At 44.9% G+C, this 23,033-nt stretch overlaps 1 protein-coding gene across 3 annotated transcripts in view; it reads right to left on the minus strand.

Annotated features, from left to right (window-relative positions):
* The window catches only part of ADAMTSL1 (ADAMTS like 1), a 485,290-nt gene that overhangs the window by 78,087 nt on the left and 384,170 nt on the right, over nucleotides 1–23,033 (minus strand). For all 3 annotated transcript variants that reach the window (XM_080987684.1, XM_080987682.1, XM_080987683.1), the window contains 2 exons: nucleotides 20,663–20,964; nucleotides 9,126–9,255 (listed from right to left, as the gene is read on the minus strand). In XM_080987684.1, the coding sequence (XP_080843810.1) occupies nucleotides 9,126–9,255; nucleotides 20,663–20,964 (432 nt within the window). The remainder of the gene's footprint in view (nucleotides 1–9,125; nucleotides 9,256–20,662; nucleotides 20,965–23,033) is intronic.

Raw genomic sequence — 23,033 nt, forward strand, 5'->3', positions numbered from 1 at the left:
TCTCCCCCTGTAATTCCATCTGTAGATATTGCATTTATAACTTTGGGGTGGTCTTCAGTACTAGTCCTACTCAGAACAGACCCATTAAAGTTAATGAGCATGGCCAACCTAGGTTCTTAAATTACAATGGGTTTGCTCTAAGTAGGAGTTAGTAGAATACAACCTTTGGTTTGTATACACCAAAATCTGGACTAATATCTAAGGAATTTTCCCAACAGTGCCTCCAGGTTATTAGTATTTTGCAGGGCAGGTGTGTGTATGTATTCAAGGGCATACCATAACTTTAGGTTTGTGTTTTCAAAGTGAATCAAAGCACCCTGTTGCCTTGATGAAACCAATCCACTTAAAAAAACAAACCACCAGCTGGACCTTTCCCATTTGACGTGATGGAGAGTGAGAAACTGGAAAGTGAGAGATCAATGGACGACTAGTGTGAAGATGCTCATTTTCATATAACCACCTCATAAACATATCAGAATGAATGCTAAAAAAAAGACCAGGCATAGTCTAACTACTGCATAAGCTTTCTGCAGGCAAATCAGGATGAATGCAGAATAAACAGATTGTTTGGAGGAGGCCTAACTCTCCACAAACTCAGTGGGGCTTACTTCCGGGTTCCCTTATACTCCTTCTGAATCCTGTGCAGTGTTGTACCTGCACATCGGATCCAGAGGTAATCCACTGTCCCCAATCTTTCCATGTGGATGTAGGAGATTAAACACTGTGACTGTGTCAGCAGTAGCTGGGTGGTGAGGTTGAGATTCTTAAGCGCTCTTTTGTGAGTTTGCAATTCGTGACTTACTTTCTGCATCTTGCATGGGAGTGACTGGGAGCGGCCGCCGGGACCATATGACACCGATCCTAAAGGATCTTCATTGGCTCCCAGTACGTTTCCGAGCACAATTCAAAGTGTTGGTGCTGACCTTGAAAGCCCTAAATGGCCTCCACTCTGTATGCTTGAAGGAGCGTCTCCACCCCCATCGTTCAGCCCAGACACTGAGGTCCTCCTCCGAGGGTCTTCTGGTGGCTCCCTCACTGCGAGAAGCAAAGTTACAGGGAACCAAGCAGAGGGCCTTCTTGGTGGTTGCACCCACCCTGTGGAACACCCTCCCATCAGATGTCAAGGAAATCTGACTTTTAGAAGACATCTGAAGGCAGCCCTGTTTAGGGAAGTTTTTTAGGGATTGATGTTTTTATAATGTTTTTAGATATGTTGTAAGCCACCCAGAGTGGCTGGGAAAACCTAGCCAGATGGATGAGGTATAAATAATAAAATTATTCTTATTAAAGAGTAATCATTTTAGCACAAACCAATCTTTGTTCGTAGCAAGGTTACTCTGTTGCAAGACTGTTCAAGACGGCTTGCAGAATGCTGAAACCAGATTGAAATGAATAAAGACTATCACTGTTTCAGGATATACCCAGACTTTTAAAACTGATTTTATTATTGGCTTGGTTTTGCAAAAAGTGTCTCCCCCCCACTTCTTCAGCACTGGCAGAAAAATATTTCCTTTTGTGTTCAGAAGAACAAATTCCTTCTGCCAAGAGAGTAAATTTATACTCGGGGAAACTGAGAACATATTTAAAGAGGAAACAAAGAATAAGAGGTAGAGGTACAATATATGGAGGGGAGACAGCCTTCCAAATATTTGAAAATATTAGGTGGCAGTGAGTATTAGGTTCTCTTTAGAAAGGGCATTAGGAAACAGAGACAGATTGAAGCAAGGTGCGGGGACAAGAAAACCATCCGTTCCAAGACAAGTAAAATGAAGGAAAATTGGTCACTGTATAGTTCTTAGTTTGGCTTTAAACTCGTGATCATATATGCTGCCAATCAAAGAGGGAGAAGCGGGTGGAGGGGGATGAAGTCAATTTACACTGCAAGGAAAACACAACGTCTTCTTCATGCCTCGGCACTACAAGTTTATCACCGGACAGGTACCTGTGTGCACAAGGATCATCAACAAAGATGAGCGATACGATGCCTTTTGAAGCGAGAAGAAAAAACAGAGTGCCTACAAGCCATTCCTGTAATAAATCATTTACAGATGTGCTCCAATATTTTGTGAACACATTGACAAGGAATTTAACACGCACCGAATCCAGTGAAGATTAAAACATCTACATGTACAAATCTGGGTAATATAGCTGGAGTGACTTTTTAGCATATATATTTTAAACATTTATTTAAAATCGAATCCAACCGAACACAGGCTAGGAGAAGACGTGAGTGTTTGCTGGGGAGGGTTTTTCCACTCGGCTCATTCAGCACATCTCAGCACCACAAACGATACCTGCCTACAGCTAAGCCTACACTGAACACTCTCTCCATGCCCACCTGACTTCAGATGGCGGTGACAGCAGAGCAAGAGCACAAGACACTCCCATACAAACAGATTAGGGTGTAACACTATGAAGGAGCTTCTCCACCCCTATCGTTCAGCCCGGACACTGTGGTCCAGCTCTGAGGGCCTTCTGGCAGTTCCCTCCCTATGAGAAGTGAGGTTACAGGGAACCAGTCAGAGGGTATTCTCGGTGGTGGCACCTGCCCTGTGGAACGCCCTCCCATCAGATGTCAAGGAAATAAACAACTATCTAACTTTTAGAAGACATCTGAAGGCAGCCCTATTTAGAGAAGTTTTTAATGTTTGAAGCTTTATAGTGTTTTTAATATTCTGTTGGGAGCCACCCAGAATGGCTGGGGAAACTTATGCAGCTTTAAACTTAAAACTGTTTAATACACACACACACACACACACACACACACACACACACACACACCAGCTTTAATTCTAGCCCATCAGGGTTCCTCCTTTGAGAATCCTGGAATCCTAGATTTGTAGAGTTGGAAAGACTCCAGAGGATAATCTAGTCCAACCCTCTGCAATGCAGGAATCTCAGCTAGATCGCACATGCCAGATTGCCACCCAAGCTCTCCTTAAAAACCTGTAATGAAAGAGAGTCCTCTTGTAGGAGTTGGTTCCACTATTGAACAGCTCTTACAGCTAGAAAGTTCTTCCTGATGTTTAGTTGGAATCTCCTTCCTTGTAACTTGAAGCCTTTGGTTTGGTGGTCCTGCTCTCCTGAGCAGGAGAAAACAGAGCTTGCTCCCTCTTCCATGTGACAGCCCTTGAGATATTTGAAGAAGGTTGTCATATCTCCTCTTAGTTTCCTCTTTACTAGGCTAAACATTCCCAGTTCCCTTAACCATTCATCCTTGTGGTGCAGACATGAGAAATGCACCAAGTTCTTCAGCGTTCTCCAAAAACCCGCTACTTAATTTTTTAAAAGAGCATCACTTTCTTGGGCTCCATGATCACTGCAGATGGTGACAGCAGTCACAAAATAAAAAGACGCCTGCTTCTTGGGAGAAGAGCAATGACAAACCTAGACAGCATCTTAAAAAGCAGAGACATCACCTTGCCAACAAAGGTCCGTATAGTAGTTCAAGCTAAGGTTTTCCCAGTAGTGATGTATGGAAGTGAGAGCTGGACCATAAAGAAGGCTGATTGCCGAAGAATTGATGCTTTTGAATGATGCTGCTGGAGGAGACTCTTGAGAGACTGCAAGAAGTTCAGACCTATCCATTCTGAAGGAAATCAGCCCTGAGCGCTCACTGGAAGGACAGATTGTGAAGCTGAGGCTCCAATACTTTGGCCCCCTCATGAGAAGAGAAGACTCCCTGGAAAAGACCCTGATGTTGGGAAAGATGGAGGGCACAAGGAGAAGGGGACGACAGAGGACGAGATGGTTGGACAGTGTTCTCGAAGCTACCAACATGAGTTTGACCAAATTACGGGAGGCAATGGAAGACAGGAGTGCTTGGCGTGCTCTGGTCCATGGGGTCACGAGAAGTCGGACACGACTAAACAACAATCACTTATGATCTAAAAGTAACAGAACTACAAGACAGCAAAAGCTGTGAATGAGATTACAGAGCTACAATGGACAGGTGAATGAGTTTAGATTAAAAGGGCTGGAACTCCTACGTAAAAAGGGAAGCAACCGTGGATTATGGGTCAGAGGGCCACACTAGGAACCGGGGATCCTGAATTCAAATCCTGGCTTAGCCATGAAACTCACCGCGTGACCTTGGACCAGTCACTGTGCCTTAGCCCAACTTCCTTCACAGAGTTGTTGCGAGGATAAAAAATGGGTTGTAGGGTGTGTATGCCACCCAGGACTCATTGTTTAAGAAATATTCAATACAGTACATATTTTGCATAATTGCAAATAATATTATTTGTTCCACTATCAGCTCTACTGTGATGAGAGCCAAAAAAACATAAGGCAGCAATTGAGAGTGTCAGTGGAGTGTAGCGGATATTCACGGCTGGTAATCTTGGTTTGGGTGGGGGGCCCTTACCACGTGACAAACTAATGTACCTCACAAGGTACAGAGGCTGTGTACAATGCAAGCAAACATGTACATTCCTGAGCTTGTTGATGAAAGGTATGATTCATATGTAGTTAAACTAAAACAGGTCTCCCCCCAAAAGGTATCCCTTTTCAGCCTAATAATGGAATGACACCCTTGACATACAAATTTGTTGTTTTTTTTTGCAGGCATTAAGGTTAACAAAACAGCATTTGTCTCTTCCAACACCTCATTATTTTCGTTCCACCACAGACAGGAAGCAAGCAGGGGGTGAGGAGGGGGAAAAGCCATTTTGGCATTTGAAGCTACAGGATTTCACACCCACCCACCCACACTCCTTCCAGCCCCACAGGGAGAGCCTCAGCCTAAGGTTTCCAGCTGATCCTTATGGTGACTCCTCAAGAAGGGCTTTCTAACACGTTCCTGCTCATGCCAGCTTTGTGTGTCCTGATTTAAAGGGGAAACTTTGAGCGACTTCTATGTCCAGAATTACCAGAGGTCTTGCCTTCTGTTGTTCTAATTCGCTTTCCAAAGCTCCTTTCTCCCCTCTTTTAGTTGCATAAATGTGAATCTGGAACCATGAGGAGGAATGCCTTCTGTTGCTCTACCTCAGGTAAAAAATTGTATTAGGCCAGTAAATCCACACACAATGTGTGCAAACTTCATTTGTCTCTGTCCCAGTAGGCAGAAGGGGGGGGGGGTTTCTACCTGTGTGTTTGAATACATCTTAAGACATGAGTCTGTATTATCCTTATTTGGGGGGGGGGGCAATGCCTGCAGAATGGTGCTGTCAAGCCAACTTCAAACCCTCCAAGTGCCCCTATTTCTCAGGGATAGCCCCAGATTTACAGAAACCGACCTGGTTTCTGCTTTGATCCCAGAATGTCCTGCTTTTCCTTAGGACGTCCCTATTTTGATCAGAGAAATGTTGGAGGGTATAGAGTTATGCGACCCCTGAGATAAGGAGATAAGTAACTATACAACCTTTAGAAGACATCTGAAGGAAGCCTTGTATGGGGAAGTTTTTTAAAAAAATGTTTAATGTTTTATTATAAATTTAAAAAATTGTCCAGTAGCACCTTAGAGAACAACTAAGTTTGTTCTGGGTATAAGCTTTCAAGTGCATGCACACTTCTTCAGATACCATGCACATGAAAGCTTATACTCAGAAAAAACTTGGTTGGTCTTTAAGGTGCTACTGGACAATTTTTTTAATTATTTCGACTGTGTCAGACCAACATGGCTACCTACCTGAATGTTTTATTATGTTTTTATATATGTTGGAAGCTGCCCAGAGTGGCTGGGGCAACCCATTCAGGTGGGCAGGGTATAAATAATAAAATGATGATGATGATGGAATAGGACACCTGCCAGTCCACCTGCCATTTTACTTGCGACCAGCTGCGGTGGGGGAGGGGCGCTCTGCTTCTCATTGGCTCTGGCTCCAACTAATGCTGGTTCTTTGCCCTCCCAGTTCTAGTCGACACCAGTCACCACTGGCTTCATATTTATGTACATAATTCTGTGTCTATTAGCCAACTGTTGAGAGAAAATACTTGATAAATAGTCCATGTTTTCTCATAGCTTTCTCTTGACAAATCAGAGGAGAATGGGGGAAAGTCTCAATTCTGCAGACACAAGCAACCAGAACCACAAAAAACCCCTTGCTTTAAGAATAAGGAACTGATGTTCCCCAACACAAATCAGTCTTATAATGGAGGAGGTCAGGTGTTTACTACTCTGGGGTTGACCTTGTCAGAGTTCTGAGATTTATCAGTCCTGTCCTGGAATTATCAAACTGCTGTTGCAGACTCTTTCTCCCTGTTCTCAGAAGAACCATAAAGTTTGAGAAAGAGTTGTGTACAGAAGGGAAATCTTTCCTTTCCCCCCTTTTTGCTGTTCCTGGAACTTTGTGAGCTGTTTCCCCCCGTGTGTGTCTGTTCTCTGCTATTCAGTTATTTGCACAGGAATAAACGTTTAGTTCTGAAAGTATGTTAAGAACAAAGCGGCAGAAATTGACTGGAATTTCCTTCATTTTCATCCATCTGGCTTTCATTGCCTGCTCCTCTTTCCTCCTACTCACCCACCCACCCAAATCTCTTTAGCACATGCTGACCAAGATGCAGGGGGGATATTTTAAAAAAAATATAATTCATAACACCCACCGTGGAAATCTTTCATGCACTTGGTAGCACTCCCTGTCTTTCCAAAGACTACTCATGCCTTCACAGTTGTCAAGAAACAAGATTATGTTATAAGCCATGCATTTAAGAAAGGTGTCAAATGCTCCGTATATTAAGTTAATGTGCCTTTTTACAGAACTATAAAGATTCATGGGACAGCTCTTATTTCAAAAGGCAGCTCCGGTTGTGTGGACACCACTCTAAAAATCTTTTCCACTCTAAAAATCTTTTGAGGGTGCAACTGATCTGCCATGCTAGGATGGTGATGGGTGTCCTAGATTAGAACAGCCTTATCTTCTGCTGCCATTGACTTCCCTCTTCCACCCACCAAAAGTACAGGCAGAGCTGGAATTACCACTGGTGGTCCCAAACCCAGTTGCAACTTTCCTTGGTGTAACCCTCCTAGGGTATGAACTCACCAAAGTATCCCCTTAGAGCGCTTCGAAAATCCAAGCGAGTGGAATAATATGTTTCTGGTCAGTACAAATTCCTCTTCTGCTGAAGAGGGAAATTGTTTCAGTTTCATTGATGGCATGCTTTAGCTTATGAAGTCATCTGCCAGAGATGCTTCAGAAAGAGAATATCCTATCTCAGGGGAAGGGGATTTGTCTGTTGCCTGCCTGCAAGTAATCCTCTCTGCATTGATGCATCTGCAAAGGGACCTCTGAGCATATGCCAGTACTGTGCACAGGATTCTGGGGTTCAGAGGTGTACACTAAATTAATGCGAGCCTAGAATGCACCCAACAACATTTGCTTCTAGGGAAACTTGAAGAAATCCCAGAGTTCCTTGAAATGCAGCTTGTAAACCACTGGATCAGAACATTCATTGCCTCATTTCTAGGACAAGGAAACTAGGATTCTATAGCTTACTCCTGACTTGCAGGAAATGCAGCATTAGTAGATATATGGCCGAAATATATCCATGTGGTAACATGAGAATCAGATGCATGCCTCACCCAGCAATTGTCTGAATTATTTAAAAAACCAAACGCTTGTGCGAACTTTTCACGTGTCGACAATTTCACACACTATGTGGTCTTTGCAGCAGAAAATAATAATTATTTGTGGAAGGGAGGTATGTGTTGGGAAAATGCCCAGAAAACGGTGGTTCCTGTGTATTTTCACAAGCGCACCCCTCCTCCACATGTTACAGTGGTCTCAAAAGGGAGACACACTAGTTGGTTTGCTATTGAATATATATATAAATGACACCTAGGAGAAATAGGCAGGCTTGATCCAGTTTTATTGTGGCACATCTAAGGGATCACAGAAGACGAAAATCTGATTGCTGAACCAACCTCTCAGCAAAAGTTGAAGCCGACACCTGCATAATGCTCTTATGTTTAAATATGTTTAATTCCGCAAGCGTTCTGTATTAAAAAGGCCTCCGAGTTCTCACACTCAAATGTTCTCCGTTTCAAAAAGAACCCAAGAAAGTGACAGAGGAAGTAAAAGCAGGGCTGTTTTCCTTGCCCCTATTTCTTCCCACTTTCCTTCTCAACTGGGGAGACCAGCCAATACGGTATTGAAGATACCAAGGCTGAGCACTTGGGTAAGAAAGGAAAACATTCTCAGCAAATCCTGGGAACTGTAACTTGCCCCTCACAAAGCTATCCTTTCCAGCAAGCTTAATTGAACTATAGTTCCCAGGATTATCTAGGTGTGGGTGGGTGCTTTAAATGTATGTTATGTATGCAGCCCCTGGGTCAAGTGTACACTTGGCTGCAATGTTTGCTGGCTAACTTAGGGCTGGGAGAGAACTGTGTCTGAAATATTGTAGGGCCACTGGGTACTGAGCTAGATTGACCAATGATCTTACTCAGTACAGTAGACGCTTGGGTTGCAAACATGATCCGTGCGGGATGCACACTCGCAACCTGCAGCAGCACGTCTGCACACGTGTGGGTTGCAATTCGACGCTTCTGCACATGCATGACCGCCAAAACCTGGAAGTAACCCATTCCGGTAATTCCAGGTTTCGGTGGTCCGTAACCTGAAAAAAACGCAACCTGAAGCGTATGTAATCCGAGGTATGACTGTATAAGGCAGCCTCTTCTGCAAGCCTACAGTGTTTAAGGCACAGGCAGATGGGCAGGCAGGAAAATGAGTGAGGCCTCTGGCGAGGAAATAGATGAGAGGGCTTGCTTTGGAATCCACCCTAAATTCGCTGGAATTTCTGAGCCCCCAGCTACCTACATACTAACAACCCTGAATAGATTCAGGTGAAATAATTAAATCATAAATCAGTGATATATCCCAGCATAAGTTGTCCCATTTTTGCTAGATTCAGTGGCCCACTTCAAATATTATTTGGTATAGTGAAAATTTAGTTTCAAGACACTGTAGGCCAATAGTTCTGTTTCTTCTTCTATATAGCGACTGGATAGCTCAGTCGGCAGAGGGTTGTGGGTTCAAGCCACACGCTGGGCAAAAAAGGTTCCTGCATTGAAGGGGGTTGGAACAGATGACCTCAGGGGTCCCTTCCAACTCTACAATTCTGAGACATTATGATTCTTTGACTTCTATATGCCTAACTGAAGAAAAGAGCAAAGAGCAGCCTACCTTGGGGGACAAGGCTCCAGGTTACAAGCTTTCAGCAACTGTGGGGGACGCCGGCTGCTCACGCATAGATTTTCATCGGCAAACTCTCTTGTCTGTTTATTCAGGCAAGCCACTACTGCCTCTTGAACACCTGCAAACACACACACACACACACAATTACGTCAAAATAAAATTTAATGTAACAGAATCAGGGCGGAAAAATCACAGTCAGCGCCAGGAGAGCAAAGTGCGGACATGGCATCGGCAGGGGTCCTTCTGAGTTGTTGTGGAGTTCATTGCCTCCGGGAGATGAATCTGATACTCCTCGCTGTTGACAGGGCAGGATCACACCATGCTGCCACCCATGGAACAGGAAGGGAAAGCAAAGTGTCAGATGTTGGGAGATCTGTTCCTTGTTACATCCTGTACCTGTATCAGGGTTGCAAAGGAACTGGAATTTCTTCACTGGCAAGCGGCAAATAAAAAACAACAACCCCACAGCTTTCAAATTCTTTTCTGATTAAGAAAACATCTCAGTCTATTCACATTACAGTTCTTGGTTTACTCGGTTCACTCTTTCTGCAAAGAAACACAGCTATGGAACCATTACCTCCTGCTGCTGAAAGTTGAGTGCCCACACTTTTTAAAGTTTCTAGCTATGGAGCAAATGGTCTGTGCACCAGGCGACACCGACAGCAGCATGGCTCTGTTCTCAAAACACCTGGAATAAGGTGCAGGTATTGGAAATTCAGGTTCTAAGCCTGTCTGCACAAACTAAGGTCCAGTAAATGCAGGTGTAAGTGGAACTTTGTTCCACCAAGCTAAATGGAACTGAAATGGCTCAGGGATAATATCTCCTAACAACGTCGTTACATTCCAGCTACAACTATAAGACCAATGCAAAAAAGAAGTTTTTAAAAATCCTATTTACAAAAATCAAATTCACAGTGCAAACCTGTACCTGTCTTCACAACTGAGTTCAATAGGGTTGACCTTCAGATAACCAGACATAGGATTGCAGTCTTAGGGCCAAACCAGGTACTTTCATTCTGCAGCAAGCAGCTATGTTCTTTAATTTTTATGGTGGGGAAACTTCTCATCAGAGCCACAGCACATGGGAAAGGAAGGATTAACACACCCTGCAAACATGAATATTGTGAAGGGTCTCTCTCTCTCTCTCTCTCTCTCTGTGTGTGTGTGTGTGTGAGAGAGAGAGAGAGGGGGGGGGTACTTCCTAGCTATTATACAGCCCTTTCCATAGGAGATATAGATGATAGATAGATAGATAGATAGATAGATAGATAGATAGATGAGAGATGATAGATAGATAGATGATAGATAGTTGGATATTTCCAGCTCATGTGGTTCTGTATACAGTTCTGAAAAGCTACTGACAGTGCAGTTATATCTCAGAACACAGGGCAGGTTAAAAATCCCCAAACTATTATTCTGCCCCGTCCCCAAACGGGTTTTGCACCACATGTTGAAATTTCCCGCACATTTGCATAAGCAATGCCAGAAAAAGGCCGTGACAAGTGTAATGCATCCGTTGCCTATGTCTTGGCATCCACAAAGTACACACAAATGCTGGGCCAGATATGTTAATTAAGTGAAGCTAAAATATGCAAATTAACTGCAGCCCTCTAATATGTTTCCAGTGTTGCTCTCGGTGTGTTGACATAAAGTAGCCTGCCCCAGGCCTCAGGAAACCAGATGCAAGGCATTGTTTTCTCTGAGATGCGAGGCGAATGGGTCGCCTTCGCCCATGTGGCTAGACTGTCTCTGGGTAATTCAGGGGTCATCCAGTTGTGATTACAAGGCTTTATGGGATGGCAATGTTTAGCTTAGGCGAAACCTTTGGCATCACCTCCACCACAACAGTAAAAGCAGCAGCAGCAGCAGCAGCAGCAGCAGCAATGTAGAGGTTCACCCACCAAAGCACCAAGCTCTTTTGAAGATGACAGCATATTTACAAAAGCATCAAGCAAGCCTCAGAAGCCATGCTGAATGAGCAAAAACAACACTGCCACATGCATGGAAGCTACAATGCCTTGATTTATTTTTGTTTTTAACGCCAAAGCTTAAAAAGAAACACACCGCCTCTTTTTATAGTGATGAATCAAAGCACTGCTCTTCAAAACGCTACTTTGCTTTTCATCAGAGTCACAGAGCTGTGAGGACCCGCAGCCCTTGCCTGCTTTTATTCCCTACGGGCCGCTCGCCGGATAATGCAAAGCACTATCGCACCGTTGCACCACCAGCACCTCACTCTGAGCTGCAACGTTTGCCCGTAAACATGGGCAGGTATGCATGAGCAATGCAAAAAACTCTACTCTCCCAACATAAACAGCAGGGACAGGTGCAAGGGACTAGATGCAGAATAAGATCCGAGCTTCAGGGCACTCCATGGACTACATTTTTAGGTGTCTTTCTGTGGTGGCCACCTACAAACTGACACCTAGGAGGAAACGCAAAAGGAAGGGCAAAAGAGAACAACCATTTGCATGAAATATGCATATTGGCACCTGTCTGTCTCGTGAGACAATGGATGGATGTGCCTAGGTCAAGCTGTTGGAAGGTAGTGGTGCCTGCTGTGGCTGTAGAGACTAATACAGGAGAGACATGTTTTGTTGCAGCTGGGGCAGAGGAAGGTGTCCGGCTGTGCTGCTGCAGATGCACCACGACGCTGCTTCTCTCTGCACTCCTCCCAGTGATTGTTCCTCCTCTGGTCACTGCTATGGATACATGGCTTGACTGCCTGTGTCCAGGCACTGCGGTCTTCTGCAAGGGATTCCCACATGGTAGTGCTGATGTTGCCAGCCTTCATGTCATGTCTGCAGGCATATCCGTAATGCAGAGTTAGTCTGCCAATCGGCCTGGTGCTAGAAGCCAGCTCCCCGTGGAGCATGTATTTGGGGTTCCTGCCATCTTCCATTCTGTGGACATTGTCACAGTCCGGTTCACGGGAGATCAAAGTCCCTGCTGGGGACATCAGGACTGGGGGCAGGATAGCGGGGTGGGAGCAGGAACGGGAGTCCAGAAGCCAAGAGTCAGAAAGCCAAGAGTCTGAAGGTCAGAGAGCCAGGAGTCAAAAAGCCAATGGTCCAAGGGTCAGGAAGCAAGGAGTCACGAAGTCAAGGGTCCGAGGATCAAGAAGCAAGGAGTCACGAAGTCAAGGGTCCGAGGATCAAGAAGCAAGGAGTCACGAAGTCAAGGGTCCAAGGATCAAGAAGTAAGGGGTCTGAGGGTCAGGAAGCAAGGAGTCATGAAGGCAAGGGTCTGAGGGTCAGGAAGCAAGGAGTCAATGAGCCAAACGCAGCAGGCAGAAACCGTGTTGCTGTGGCAAACAGCCGAAGAGAAATGCTGACCTTATATCCCTTCCCGGCTCTTGCCACCAGGTGCTGTGAGTTACCAATCAGCCTCACCTGTGCGGCCGCGCCTTGCCTCTTCAAAACAAACTTAGGAAGGCCCCAGTCCTGCGAAGTCCTACTGGTCACAGGGCCTGGCTCCTGCACGCACACCTGACAGATATGACCAAGACAGCGTAGATGTCACTGAGACAGAAGTGCGGATGTGCTGGGGATGTTGACTTGGGGAAGCACATCTTTGTTTGGAATTCTGTACTGCCGTGTGATGCCCAAAATCTTCCTGACGCAGCGCATGTGGAAGGCGTTGAGGTGTCACTCCTGGTGGGTGTAAGTTGACCATGAAAGCCTGGTAGACTTCATCTTGGTATTGCTCATTACGTTCTCCCAGACCCTTTTGGAGAGGCGACCCATTGCTGCAGCTGCCTTTCCAACCCACTTGTCCAGCTCAGCATATGCATATGCTAAACATAAATCAACTACAGCTGATCATGATGTGAACACATGGCCGTTGTGCTTGCCGTCTAGAAACTAAAGATTGATGGGCAATTTGAAGGTCACCACTCTCCCTTCTTAGGATTTGGCTCAGAAAGCCCTTCTTCAGACTAAGGATGCTTTCAAATAGAGGACTTTCCTCCTTAAAGTATCATCATCATCATCATCATCATTTGTATACAACCCTTCATCCAAAGATCTCAGGGCAGTTCACAGTAGGATATGTGATGACCAGATATACACTTAAAATTGTAAAGTGTGAATGCAACAGACACATGCTTGCAAACACGAAACACTTTTTTTAATAAACTTAATTTCTCTAATCTCTAATAACTTAATCTGTGCCCTACTACAACTCCCATCAGCCCCAGCCAGTATGGTCAATGGTCAGGAGTGATGGGAGTTGCAGCCGAAAGCTCTGGAAAGCACAAGTGTGGGGGTAGGGTTAGAGGCAGAACTGGAGAAAATCCAGGGTGGTTTTTTGCACAGGCTCACTGCGGACGGTAAGGTCTATGAGAGTGAAGAACAAGATACGGTGAGGATACACTCAAAGGTGTGGTAATAATGGGAGATGCTATTAAAGCAGCCATCTTCCTAACAAGTTCACAGTGACAGGCTGAAGCCCATGGTGATGAGGTTATTGTCTCGTTTGTCATTACGTTACACATTTTTGTCTTTTCGTACTGTGGAACGCCAAGTGGTTATAAAATGGAAGTTTTCAGATCACAATTCATCCATCACAGCAGCCGAAAACCACCTTAGCAACTCCAGTCTGCTGTAGTTACGAACGTTTTCAAGCAGACTTCCTTGTGCATTCATAATGAATTCAGAACTAAACCAATGAACTATTGTGTCCGTTCATTTCAAGAGGAAGACAGGTTTTTTTTGTAGCATCCTGTGACCTCAGACCATTCTCTGGCAGAAAGCACTGCTCTGAACTATGTGCTCCTTTATGCATTTTTAGAAATGATAGGTGAGCCCATATTCTCTCTTGTCCTCAGAGAAAACTAGAAAGTGGCAGAAAGAGATAAGTAAAGGTGGGGACCTCCTATATGAAATGGCAATGGTGCATTTCCATTCTAAAAATCATTTGCTTGTGTTTCAGACATTTTTCAATAGCTAGTAAAACATTCGAGATGCAGCACAGAACCAAGTAGCATGATAGTGATTTGTCCCTCTTGGAATTTTAGGATTAGATCTTGCAGCTTCCAACACAGATGTATTCAGAAACTGGAAAATACATATAACGAAGAAGCTGTACATTCCTTTCTAATGAGAAAATAAGCTGCTCAAAATGGGACACAGAAAAGCCCTGGGCTTTCCACTTTCCAGGGTATTTGAGGCTCGAGTTTTAAAAATTATTGCTCACAATTTTAACATAATGAAGCTGGGTTTGTTTTTCCTTGAAAATCCCCGAAGTTTATGGCTGGGAAATTAAACTGCTACACGGAGCAAGGGGAGGACATGAATCTAAGTAGCTTTCAGTTCACTTTCAATATACCATCAAATAGGATTTGCTGTGTTTATATCTACCAGAATAGCATAATTGTTACATGATACTTGATGACAGCAGTGGAAGACGCAGCCACTTCATGAAGACTAAATTGTTAACTGGTTCCTTCTGGCTGCTACTCCTTCGAGGGTGAAGGGCTACTTCTACATGAATCAAATTTCATCTCCAGAGAGCACAAGAACAATAAAATTAACTTGATCTGTCATGCAACTGTGGAAACAAAATGATTATTTGGAACCTATTTATTCCATTTTTATTTGCTTAACAGAAAACGTTTTTCCCCAAAACATTCTGAATGCCAGTCATTTCGCAAACAATCAGATGGCATTGAATGGATCAAAGAAATGGTTTCTGCTACAGCCACATATTATCAGGTACAATAAATGTAACAAGAGATGCCGCTCCCAAGTTCTCTGTGGCAATGCTGTTCAGCAGACCGAGCGCTGGATGTGAATTTAACTCATGGAAACAAGCGGTTGCCATCCAAAGGTCTTTATTTCCTACAAGCCACTGTGCTTTGATATGGCGTAGGAATTCTGCAAAGTAGGGCCCACGGTTCTCACTGTGTGTGTTATGGGCATCCCCAAAGCGGTGTGTGCCCCAAAGCACAACTGCCTCCCAGTTCAGAACAAATGTGGACTGGGGTCAGGAAAGAGAGGATAAACGTTTCTTTTTCAATCAGTGTATGTCAGAAGCAGCACATCTGCTTGACGAGATGGTTGACAGAAGTGACAGCCAATGATGAAGCTCTCTATTTTAACAGGCTATCTTATTTTAAAAGATGCTGCGGTACTGTGTTCACCCGATCCCTCACTTTTCTAAGCTAATGCAAAAAAAACAGCAGCTAGACTAGGAGTAGCTGCCGGGACCATATAACACTGGTCCTGAAAGACCTACATTGACTTCCAGTACGTTTCCAAGCACCAACACTTTGAAGCCCTAAACCATGGGTCAGCAAACTAAGGCCCAGGGGCCAGATTCAGCCCAATTGCCTTCTGGATCCGGCCCACAGATCGTCCAGGAATCGCCGCGTGGATCAGCGTGGGGATTCTGATCGTTCGGGCTGCGCCATTTCCCCCCCTCACACACACTGCCATGGCGCCTCCCCCCTCCTGGCTTCTCCCTGCCCTGCCTAGAGGAGGAAGGGGGCTGGGCTTTGTTGAGCTGCGGTTGGCTGAGCGCCATTTTAACTGTGCCCCTGAAGGACCAGGTGCGCAGCCTGGGAGTCATTTTGGACTCGTAGCTGTCCATGAAGGCGCAGGTCAATTCTGTGTCCAGGGTAGCTGTTTATCAGCTCCATCTGGTACGCAGGCTGAGACCCTACCTGCCCGCAGACAGTCTCACCAAATTGGTGCATTCTCTGATTATCTCCCGCTTGGACTACTGCAATGCGCTCTACGTGGGGCTACCTTTGAAGGTGACTCAGAAACTACAACTAATCCAAAATGCGGTAGCTAGACTGGCGACTGGGAGCGGCCGCCAAGACCATATAACACCGGTCTTGAAAGACCTACACAGGCTCCCAGTACGTTTCCAAGCACAATTCAAAATATTGGTGCTGACCTTGAAAGCCCTAAACGGCATTGGTCCAGTATACCCGAAGGAGCATCTTCACCCCCATCGTTCTGCCCGGACACTGAGGTCCAGCGCCGAGGGCCTTCTGGCAGTTCCCTCACTGCGAGAAGCCAAGTTACAGGGAACCAGGCAGAGGGCCTGGTAGTGGTGCCCGCCCTGTGGAACGCCCTCCCACCAGATGTCAAAGAGGAAAACAACTACCAGATTTTTAGAAGACATCTGAAGGCAGCCCTGTTTACGGAAGCTTTTAATGTTTAATAGGTTATTGTATTTTAATATTCCGTTGGAAGCTGCCCAGAGTGGCTGGAGAAACCCAGTCAGATGGGCAGGGTATACATAATAAATTATTATTATTATTTTATTATTATTATTAAGCAGCCCCTCTCTGGAGCCAGCCCTTTTGCGCCACTCATCGTCCTTCCACCACTGCCGCCAGCCGCTGCCGCTCACAAGGTACAGGTAAGCAGCCACCGGGGCTCATCCAGTGCTGTGGAGAAGGGAGGGGAGAGTCGTGGGGGGATATTTCTTCTTCAAAATATAGTCTGGCCCCCCACAAGGTCTGAGGGATGGTGGACCAGCCCCCTGCGGAAAAGATTTGCTGACCCCTGCCCTAAACGGCTTCGGTCCAGTATTCCTGAAGGAGCATCTCCATCCCCATCGTTCAGCCCATACACTGAGGTCCAGCTCCGAGGGCCTTCTGGCGGTTCCCTCACCAGGAGAGGGGCTTCTTGGAAGTGAAGTTCTCCCTCTGGAACTCCCTCCCACCAGATGTCAATGAGATAAATGCAACTTTTAGAAGACATCTGAAGGCAGCCCTGTACAGGGAAGTTTTTAATGTTTTATTATGTTTTTGTATATGCTGGAAGCCACCCAGAGTGGCTTTGGGCGACGCAGCCAGATGGGCGGGGTATAAATAATAAAATTATTATGATTATTAAGCGGCCTATCCCCAAACCACACGCAGTAACAGCTTTTGCTTCTTTTTCTTTAACTTTGTAAGGGCTAGCTAAGTTTTAACTTGAATTAGGGAGGAGCCGTGGTGATGCAGAAGCGAGTTGGGATGCTGCAAGGATGCTTGAGAAACCAAGTGCCTCTCCATGCGAGAGGTCCAAGGTGAGCTGGGTCCCGTTCATTTCCGGCTGTGAGCAAAGTGAGCAGAGCTGTGTTCACATGGAACCTGCAGTTGCCACCACTGCCTCCCGCTTCCCTGTAGGGGAAGGAGACAGGTGGCAGTGGGTTCCAAGGAGGTCGTGGTGGAGCCTCTTTCCTAAATGGGAATGGAGCTTCCAGCCCTCATAACCTCTGGTGCAAAATTGACTTTCATAGACCCAGGAGAACTCCCCTGCTCAGTGCCTGAGGGCCCCAGTCCTGCCACTCACCACCTGGCCCAGGGCGAGGCCTGATGGGCTCTATAAAGGACTGCCGCCGCCGCCGCTGCTGGGCAGAGAGGGCTCCGTTTCATTTTTGCTTTTTGTTTAAATTGCTGGGTTTTTTTTACCTATGTCATTTTAAACTGTGATATTAATGCTGTATTCTTAGTTTTAGATTTAGATTTATGTGGAATTTGTTTCCCATTTGGTTGTGTATTTTTTTGATGTGGTTTATTTATTGTTTATGACTTTTGTAATGATGTAAATCTTGTTATGCTGTAAGCCGCCTTGAGCATTGTTTTTTTAACTGTGGAAAGGTGGCATGTTGTTGTTGTTTAGTTGTTTAGTCGTGTCCAACTCTTCGTGACCCCATGGACCAGAGCACACCAGGCACTCCTCTCTTCCACTGCCTCCCGCAGTTTGGTCAAACTCATGCTGGTAGTTTCGAGAACACTGTCCAACCATCTCGTCCTCTGCCGTCCCCTTCTCCTTGTGCCCTCCATCTTTCCCAACATCAGGGTCTTTTCCAGGGAGTCTTCTCTTCTCATGAGGTGGCCAAAGTCTTGAAGCCTCAGCTTCAGGATGTGTCCTTCCAGTGCGCACTCAGGGCTGATTTCCTTCAGAATGGAGAGGTTTGAACTTCTTGCAGTCCATGGGACTCTCAAGAGACTCTCCAGCACAATAATTCAAAAGCATCAATTCTTCTGCGATCAGCCTTCTTTATGGTCCAGCTCTCACTTCCATGGAAAGGTGGCATACAAATAAAAAATGATGATGATGATGATTCTCCAGCTACCTAATGGTCCATCTCTAGGCATGCACTCATTCCATGCCTGCACTCATTCCGCTTTGAGCTTTGACCTGGGTTTGGCGTGAAAGACTACACCTGGGGCTTCTTCTGGATTCAAGAAAGCATGTTGACCTGCTTTCAGAGCTCTGTAAATTAGGGTTGCCATATGTCCAGAATTTCCCAGACCCAGCCAGAAGACGGCCGTCGGAAACAGTGTCTGGGAGGAAATAGCTGAAACGTCCAGGAAAATCCAGACACATGGCAACCCCAGGTTGAAACTCTAGTTTTTGGTGCAACAACCTTTGAGGGAGGGGATGGCTCAAGAACTTTGCCCCCCGCAAAGGCTCAACAACGTTTGTGTCTGGATTTTTACTTTTTGAAATATGGCAACCCTATGTAAATTGTGTATGTGTCAGATTTGAGCGACGCTGCAGAGATAAATGCTTTCTGTGCCATTTTTAAACCCACTTCCCTATTTTTACCTGAGAATGAGGTAGTAAGGGAAAGCAATGTTTTGTTCTGATAGGGTACAGGAAGTGGGATAACCAAAGGAAGGAATGAATAATTATGAAGCACTATTCACTTCATGATAAAAATGTTCTTTTTCTATCATGCACAAGTTACCACATTTTTCGTTCTATAAGACGCACACCAGACCATAAGACGCACCTAGTTTTTGGAGGAGGAAAACAAGAAAAAAAATATTCTGAATCTCAGAAGCCAGAACAGCAAGAGGGATTGCTGCGCAGCGAAAGCAGCGATCCCTCTTGCTGTTCTGGCTTCTGGGATAGCTGCGCAGCCTGCATTCGCTCCATAAGACGCACACACATTTCCCCCTACTTTTTAGGAGGGAAAAAGTGAGTCTTATAGAGCAAAAAATACGGTACTCAGAACCCATGAAATGCAAGCCATTTGTTACAATTCCTGTGTGGAAAAACCCCAGCTTTAGAGGAGCTAAGGAATTTTAGGAACGGGACGTTTCTAATGGGCGCGATTTTCATAAGCAATTAGCAGACTGAGTAGACCCAAATGGATTAGACACCATGTACATTAAACAATTCTCATAATATGCATAAATGGTGACCCTCCTTAACTTTTAACCTAAGTGCCAAACTTACTAGCTCCAGGCAATCTTTTCGCTGGTTATTTTTGCCATATGTTTTCTCTCTCTCTCCTTTACCCTGCACCGAGATCCAAGCTAATGTCATTTGCTAGTAAAAGCTATCAAAACCAGCTGAGTCTCCAGTAGATTCAGTAAAGAAATACATATGCAACAGCCCAGCGCTTGGGATCCACATGTCTCTGCTTACAAAGCAGAAGTCAGGCAATGCAGAGCTAATGACACCTGATGCTTCCTGACTTAATCTTGCTCTTTAAAAATACGCTTCCCTGGCCCAAATGTAAGTGGTCAGCAGGAAATGTAAACAACCAGACTACTGCATTAGTCATATGAAAGACCCCAGCTGTGAATTCTGATACCTTCTAGATCCAAAATGGTATTACATCTGGACTTTATTTTCGATAGTTCCCTCACAGAGCCACTCTTCCATTTCAAACAGAGAAAACAGAAGACCGAGGTCTGATTCTCACATTTCGGCTGCCACGGTCGAGCTGGTGGGACCGTCCACACAGTACCCAAAATGTGCAGAAGGTGCTCATTTCATGGGTTATTGATGGATGGATGGAGTCGCTTTATATGCCACATTTATCCACATTTCCCATTAGCCAGCTGCGTGCCTTGTGAAAATCGGCTCTAATCCACTGAATTGAAAAGCTCGGTTGAACAATAACCCCTCTTCAGGTTTTCCACACATTTGATAAAAACTAATTTAGTGGGTAAGGTTGTGTTTTTGCAAGGCACCGCTGTGGAACAATGAGAGTAGCTCTTGGGCAGAGGGAAGGATTAATCAGTACACAATAAGATCAAAATGCGAGTCGGGTGAAAGTGTGGATGCAGTTAGTTCAAATTAAGTCTGATTATAATCAGTGAGGCACGTAAGGGACCCCTGACCGTTAGGTCCAGTCACGGATGACTCTGGGGTTGCGGTGCTCATCCCGCTTTATTGGCTGAGGGAGCCAGTGTACAGCTTCCGGGTCATGTGGCCAGCATGACTAAGCCGCTTTTGGCGAACCAGAGCAGCGCACAGAAACACTGTTTACCTTCCTGCCGGAGCGGTACCTATTTATCTACTTGCACTTGATGTGCTTTCGAACTGCTAGGTTGGCAGGAGCAGGGACCGAGCAACAGGAGCTCACTCCGTTGCGGGGATTTGAACCGCCGACCTTCTGATTGGCAAGCCCTAGGTTCTGTGGTTTAGACCACAGTGCCACCCTCATCCCAAGGCACGTAAGGTAGTCATGACTTAATACCCATCCATATTTTGCCTGTGGATAGGCAATATTTAAAACAAGTGAAACAAACAAGTTGGGAAAAAAAAATTGCAACTCACCTCCTGCACAAGACTCAGAGCACTCTGTGAAGCCTTCATACTCCCAGTCATGGAGTTCGTCAAAATCCTGCAAGCCGCCATAAAACACATCGGCCTCTTCGGGACTATATTCGCTGGTCTCCCCATTGCAAGGGCCGCCATAGCAAGCTCGTTCGGAGGCTGGTTTGGGCCCTTCACATTCATCAATGGGCAAATCAGCCACAGACTGAGAGAAGGAGAGCAGAACTTGGCACTTCACTAAGCGGACTTGGATTCCGACCGCACAGGTCACGCTGCAGGCAGACCAGGTCTCTGGAATAAACCTACAAGGAAAAGCAAACATCTCCCTAAGACAGTGGTTTTCAGTCAGGGCACCTTGAATGGTGCATCGCAAGGCAGGTGCATCGCAAGGCAGTAGTTCTCCAGACAAGACAAAGTATATAAAATAATACAATACAAATTGAGAAGCAGAGACTAGAGGGTGGGGCAAGGCAGGTGGAAGGAGGCCTTGCCAGATGAAGTCTCTCCCCACACCTCAAGGGAGCTGTGGACTCAAAAAGACTGAAAACCTTTGCTCTAAGGCAGGCACAGGCAAACTCGGCCCTCCGTATGTTTTGGGACTACAACTCCCATCATCCCTAGCTAACAGGACCGGTGGTCAGGGATGATGGGAATTGTAGTCCCAAAACATCTGGAGGGCCGAGTTTGCCTATGCCTGCTCTAAGGCGTCTGGGCCTCTCTGCCAGAGATGCCAAAACTGTAACTTGAAACCAATATTATTTGAGAAGTTTGAAGGGCTCCTTCTATTCATGGAAGGGACTCAGGTCCAATGGAAGCTCCTGATGAAGAAGGCAGGTTTGAGGAGGCTGCATGCAGGGGGAAGGGGAAACAGTAAAAACTGCAACCACCCCTTTTTTAGTGTGAGCATCCTGTGAGTGGATTCAACTTAAGTAAAGAAAGATGGTCCCTTCGCAGTGCGAAGGAAATGGGCCAGATGACTTTAAGGAAAGTCTAGCTTCATAATTTTATAATTCCACAGATTCCTCTTACCAAAAACATGACCGCAAATTAATGCAGGCAAAATGGCTCTACTATTAAAAAAGCATGTTAAGTTCATGCAGCACACCCTGTTAAATGAAATAATGGAGATGTGCGTAAACCACATGCTCAGAGCAACAGCAGAAAAGAGAAATGTATAGCCTGTAAGGAAACTCTTCTAGGGAATGAAAATTGCTGCATAAACTATAATCTACTCATTATTAATCATTTCACTGTGCACAGTAATTCATAACTGAAAAGCAGGAAATAACATCAGGAAGTTATATTTTTTCCTGCTTCCTAAACAGATACTTTGCATTTTGAGTTATGAGCCTAGTAGGGTAGGTTTATGCTATGTAATAACTTGCTTCAAAGGCATAAAGAGAACCTGTGGAGCTGAGAGCAATAAAACATACAAGGTTGCCATTAGAAAGTCAACATTTACTAATAACAACCATATTTCTGAGTTTGGTGATAGTGCTACTTTGCTGTGAAATAAATTCTTAATATATGCTTATGAGTTACTCATCAGTGCTAACTTTTCAGTTGCTGTGCATTTTTATTTTTCCTGTAGTACAAAACTGTAAGAGATATATTCCAAGCTTATTTGTCTATTTGGAACGAGCAACACTTGACTAGTCAGAGTTGCGGTAAATCAAAGCGCTACTTGCACAGGGTTACAGCGATAACAGAATTAATATCCTTTGAATTAATATAATCAGGATCACTGTGCTTAGCATGGTCTTGATTATTTGAATCTCAGTGAATTAGCTCAGAACAGAAGTTAGCACTGAAATAGTAACAGGATCAAATGGCAGTTCCATACATTGAGCTAATAATCCTATATATTTCTGATGTTCAGGTTATGAGTGCCATTGATTATGCAACTACAATGGCACCACCCACAAATAATTATTACAAAAATAGTAACAATGCAATTATTATCTGTAGACTTGGAGGGGGGAAACTCCATTTGCAGAAGTATTTTTTTTTAAAAAAGGAAAACTACTTAAGGTGAAGAAAGAACCCAATGAGGACCAAGCCTACTCAATAGTCACAGAATGCTGACTTTTAGGAACAGAAATGTAAAACAGGTGGGGGGGAAAGGGGATGGAATGGGGTGGCTTGAATTTTGGAAAGTGTTTCTTCTGGATTGCGACATTTTGTTTCAGGTCCAACTTGCATGCAGAGTGAGGGGAGAGACTTCACCATGCAAGGCCTTCTTCCACCTGCCTTGCTCCACCCTCCAGTCCCTGCTTCTCATTTTGTATCGTATTATTTTATTGTATCATTTTGTATTGTATTGCATTGTATCATATTGTATTGTATCATTTTGTATCGTATTATTATTTTG

The sequence above is a fragment of the Podarcis pityusensis genome (assembly GCF_964106645.2).
Source record: "Podarcis pityusensis genome assembly, chromosome: 17".
In the NCBI taxonomy this organism is placed as follows: Eukaryota; Metazoa; Chordata; class Lepidosauria; order Squamata; family Lacertidae; genus Podarcis; species Podarcis pityusensis.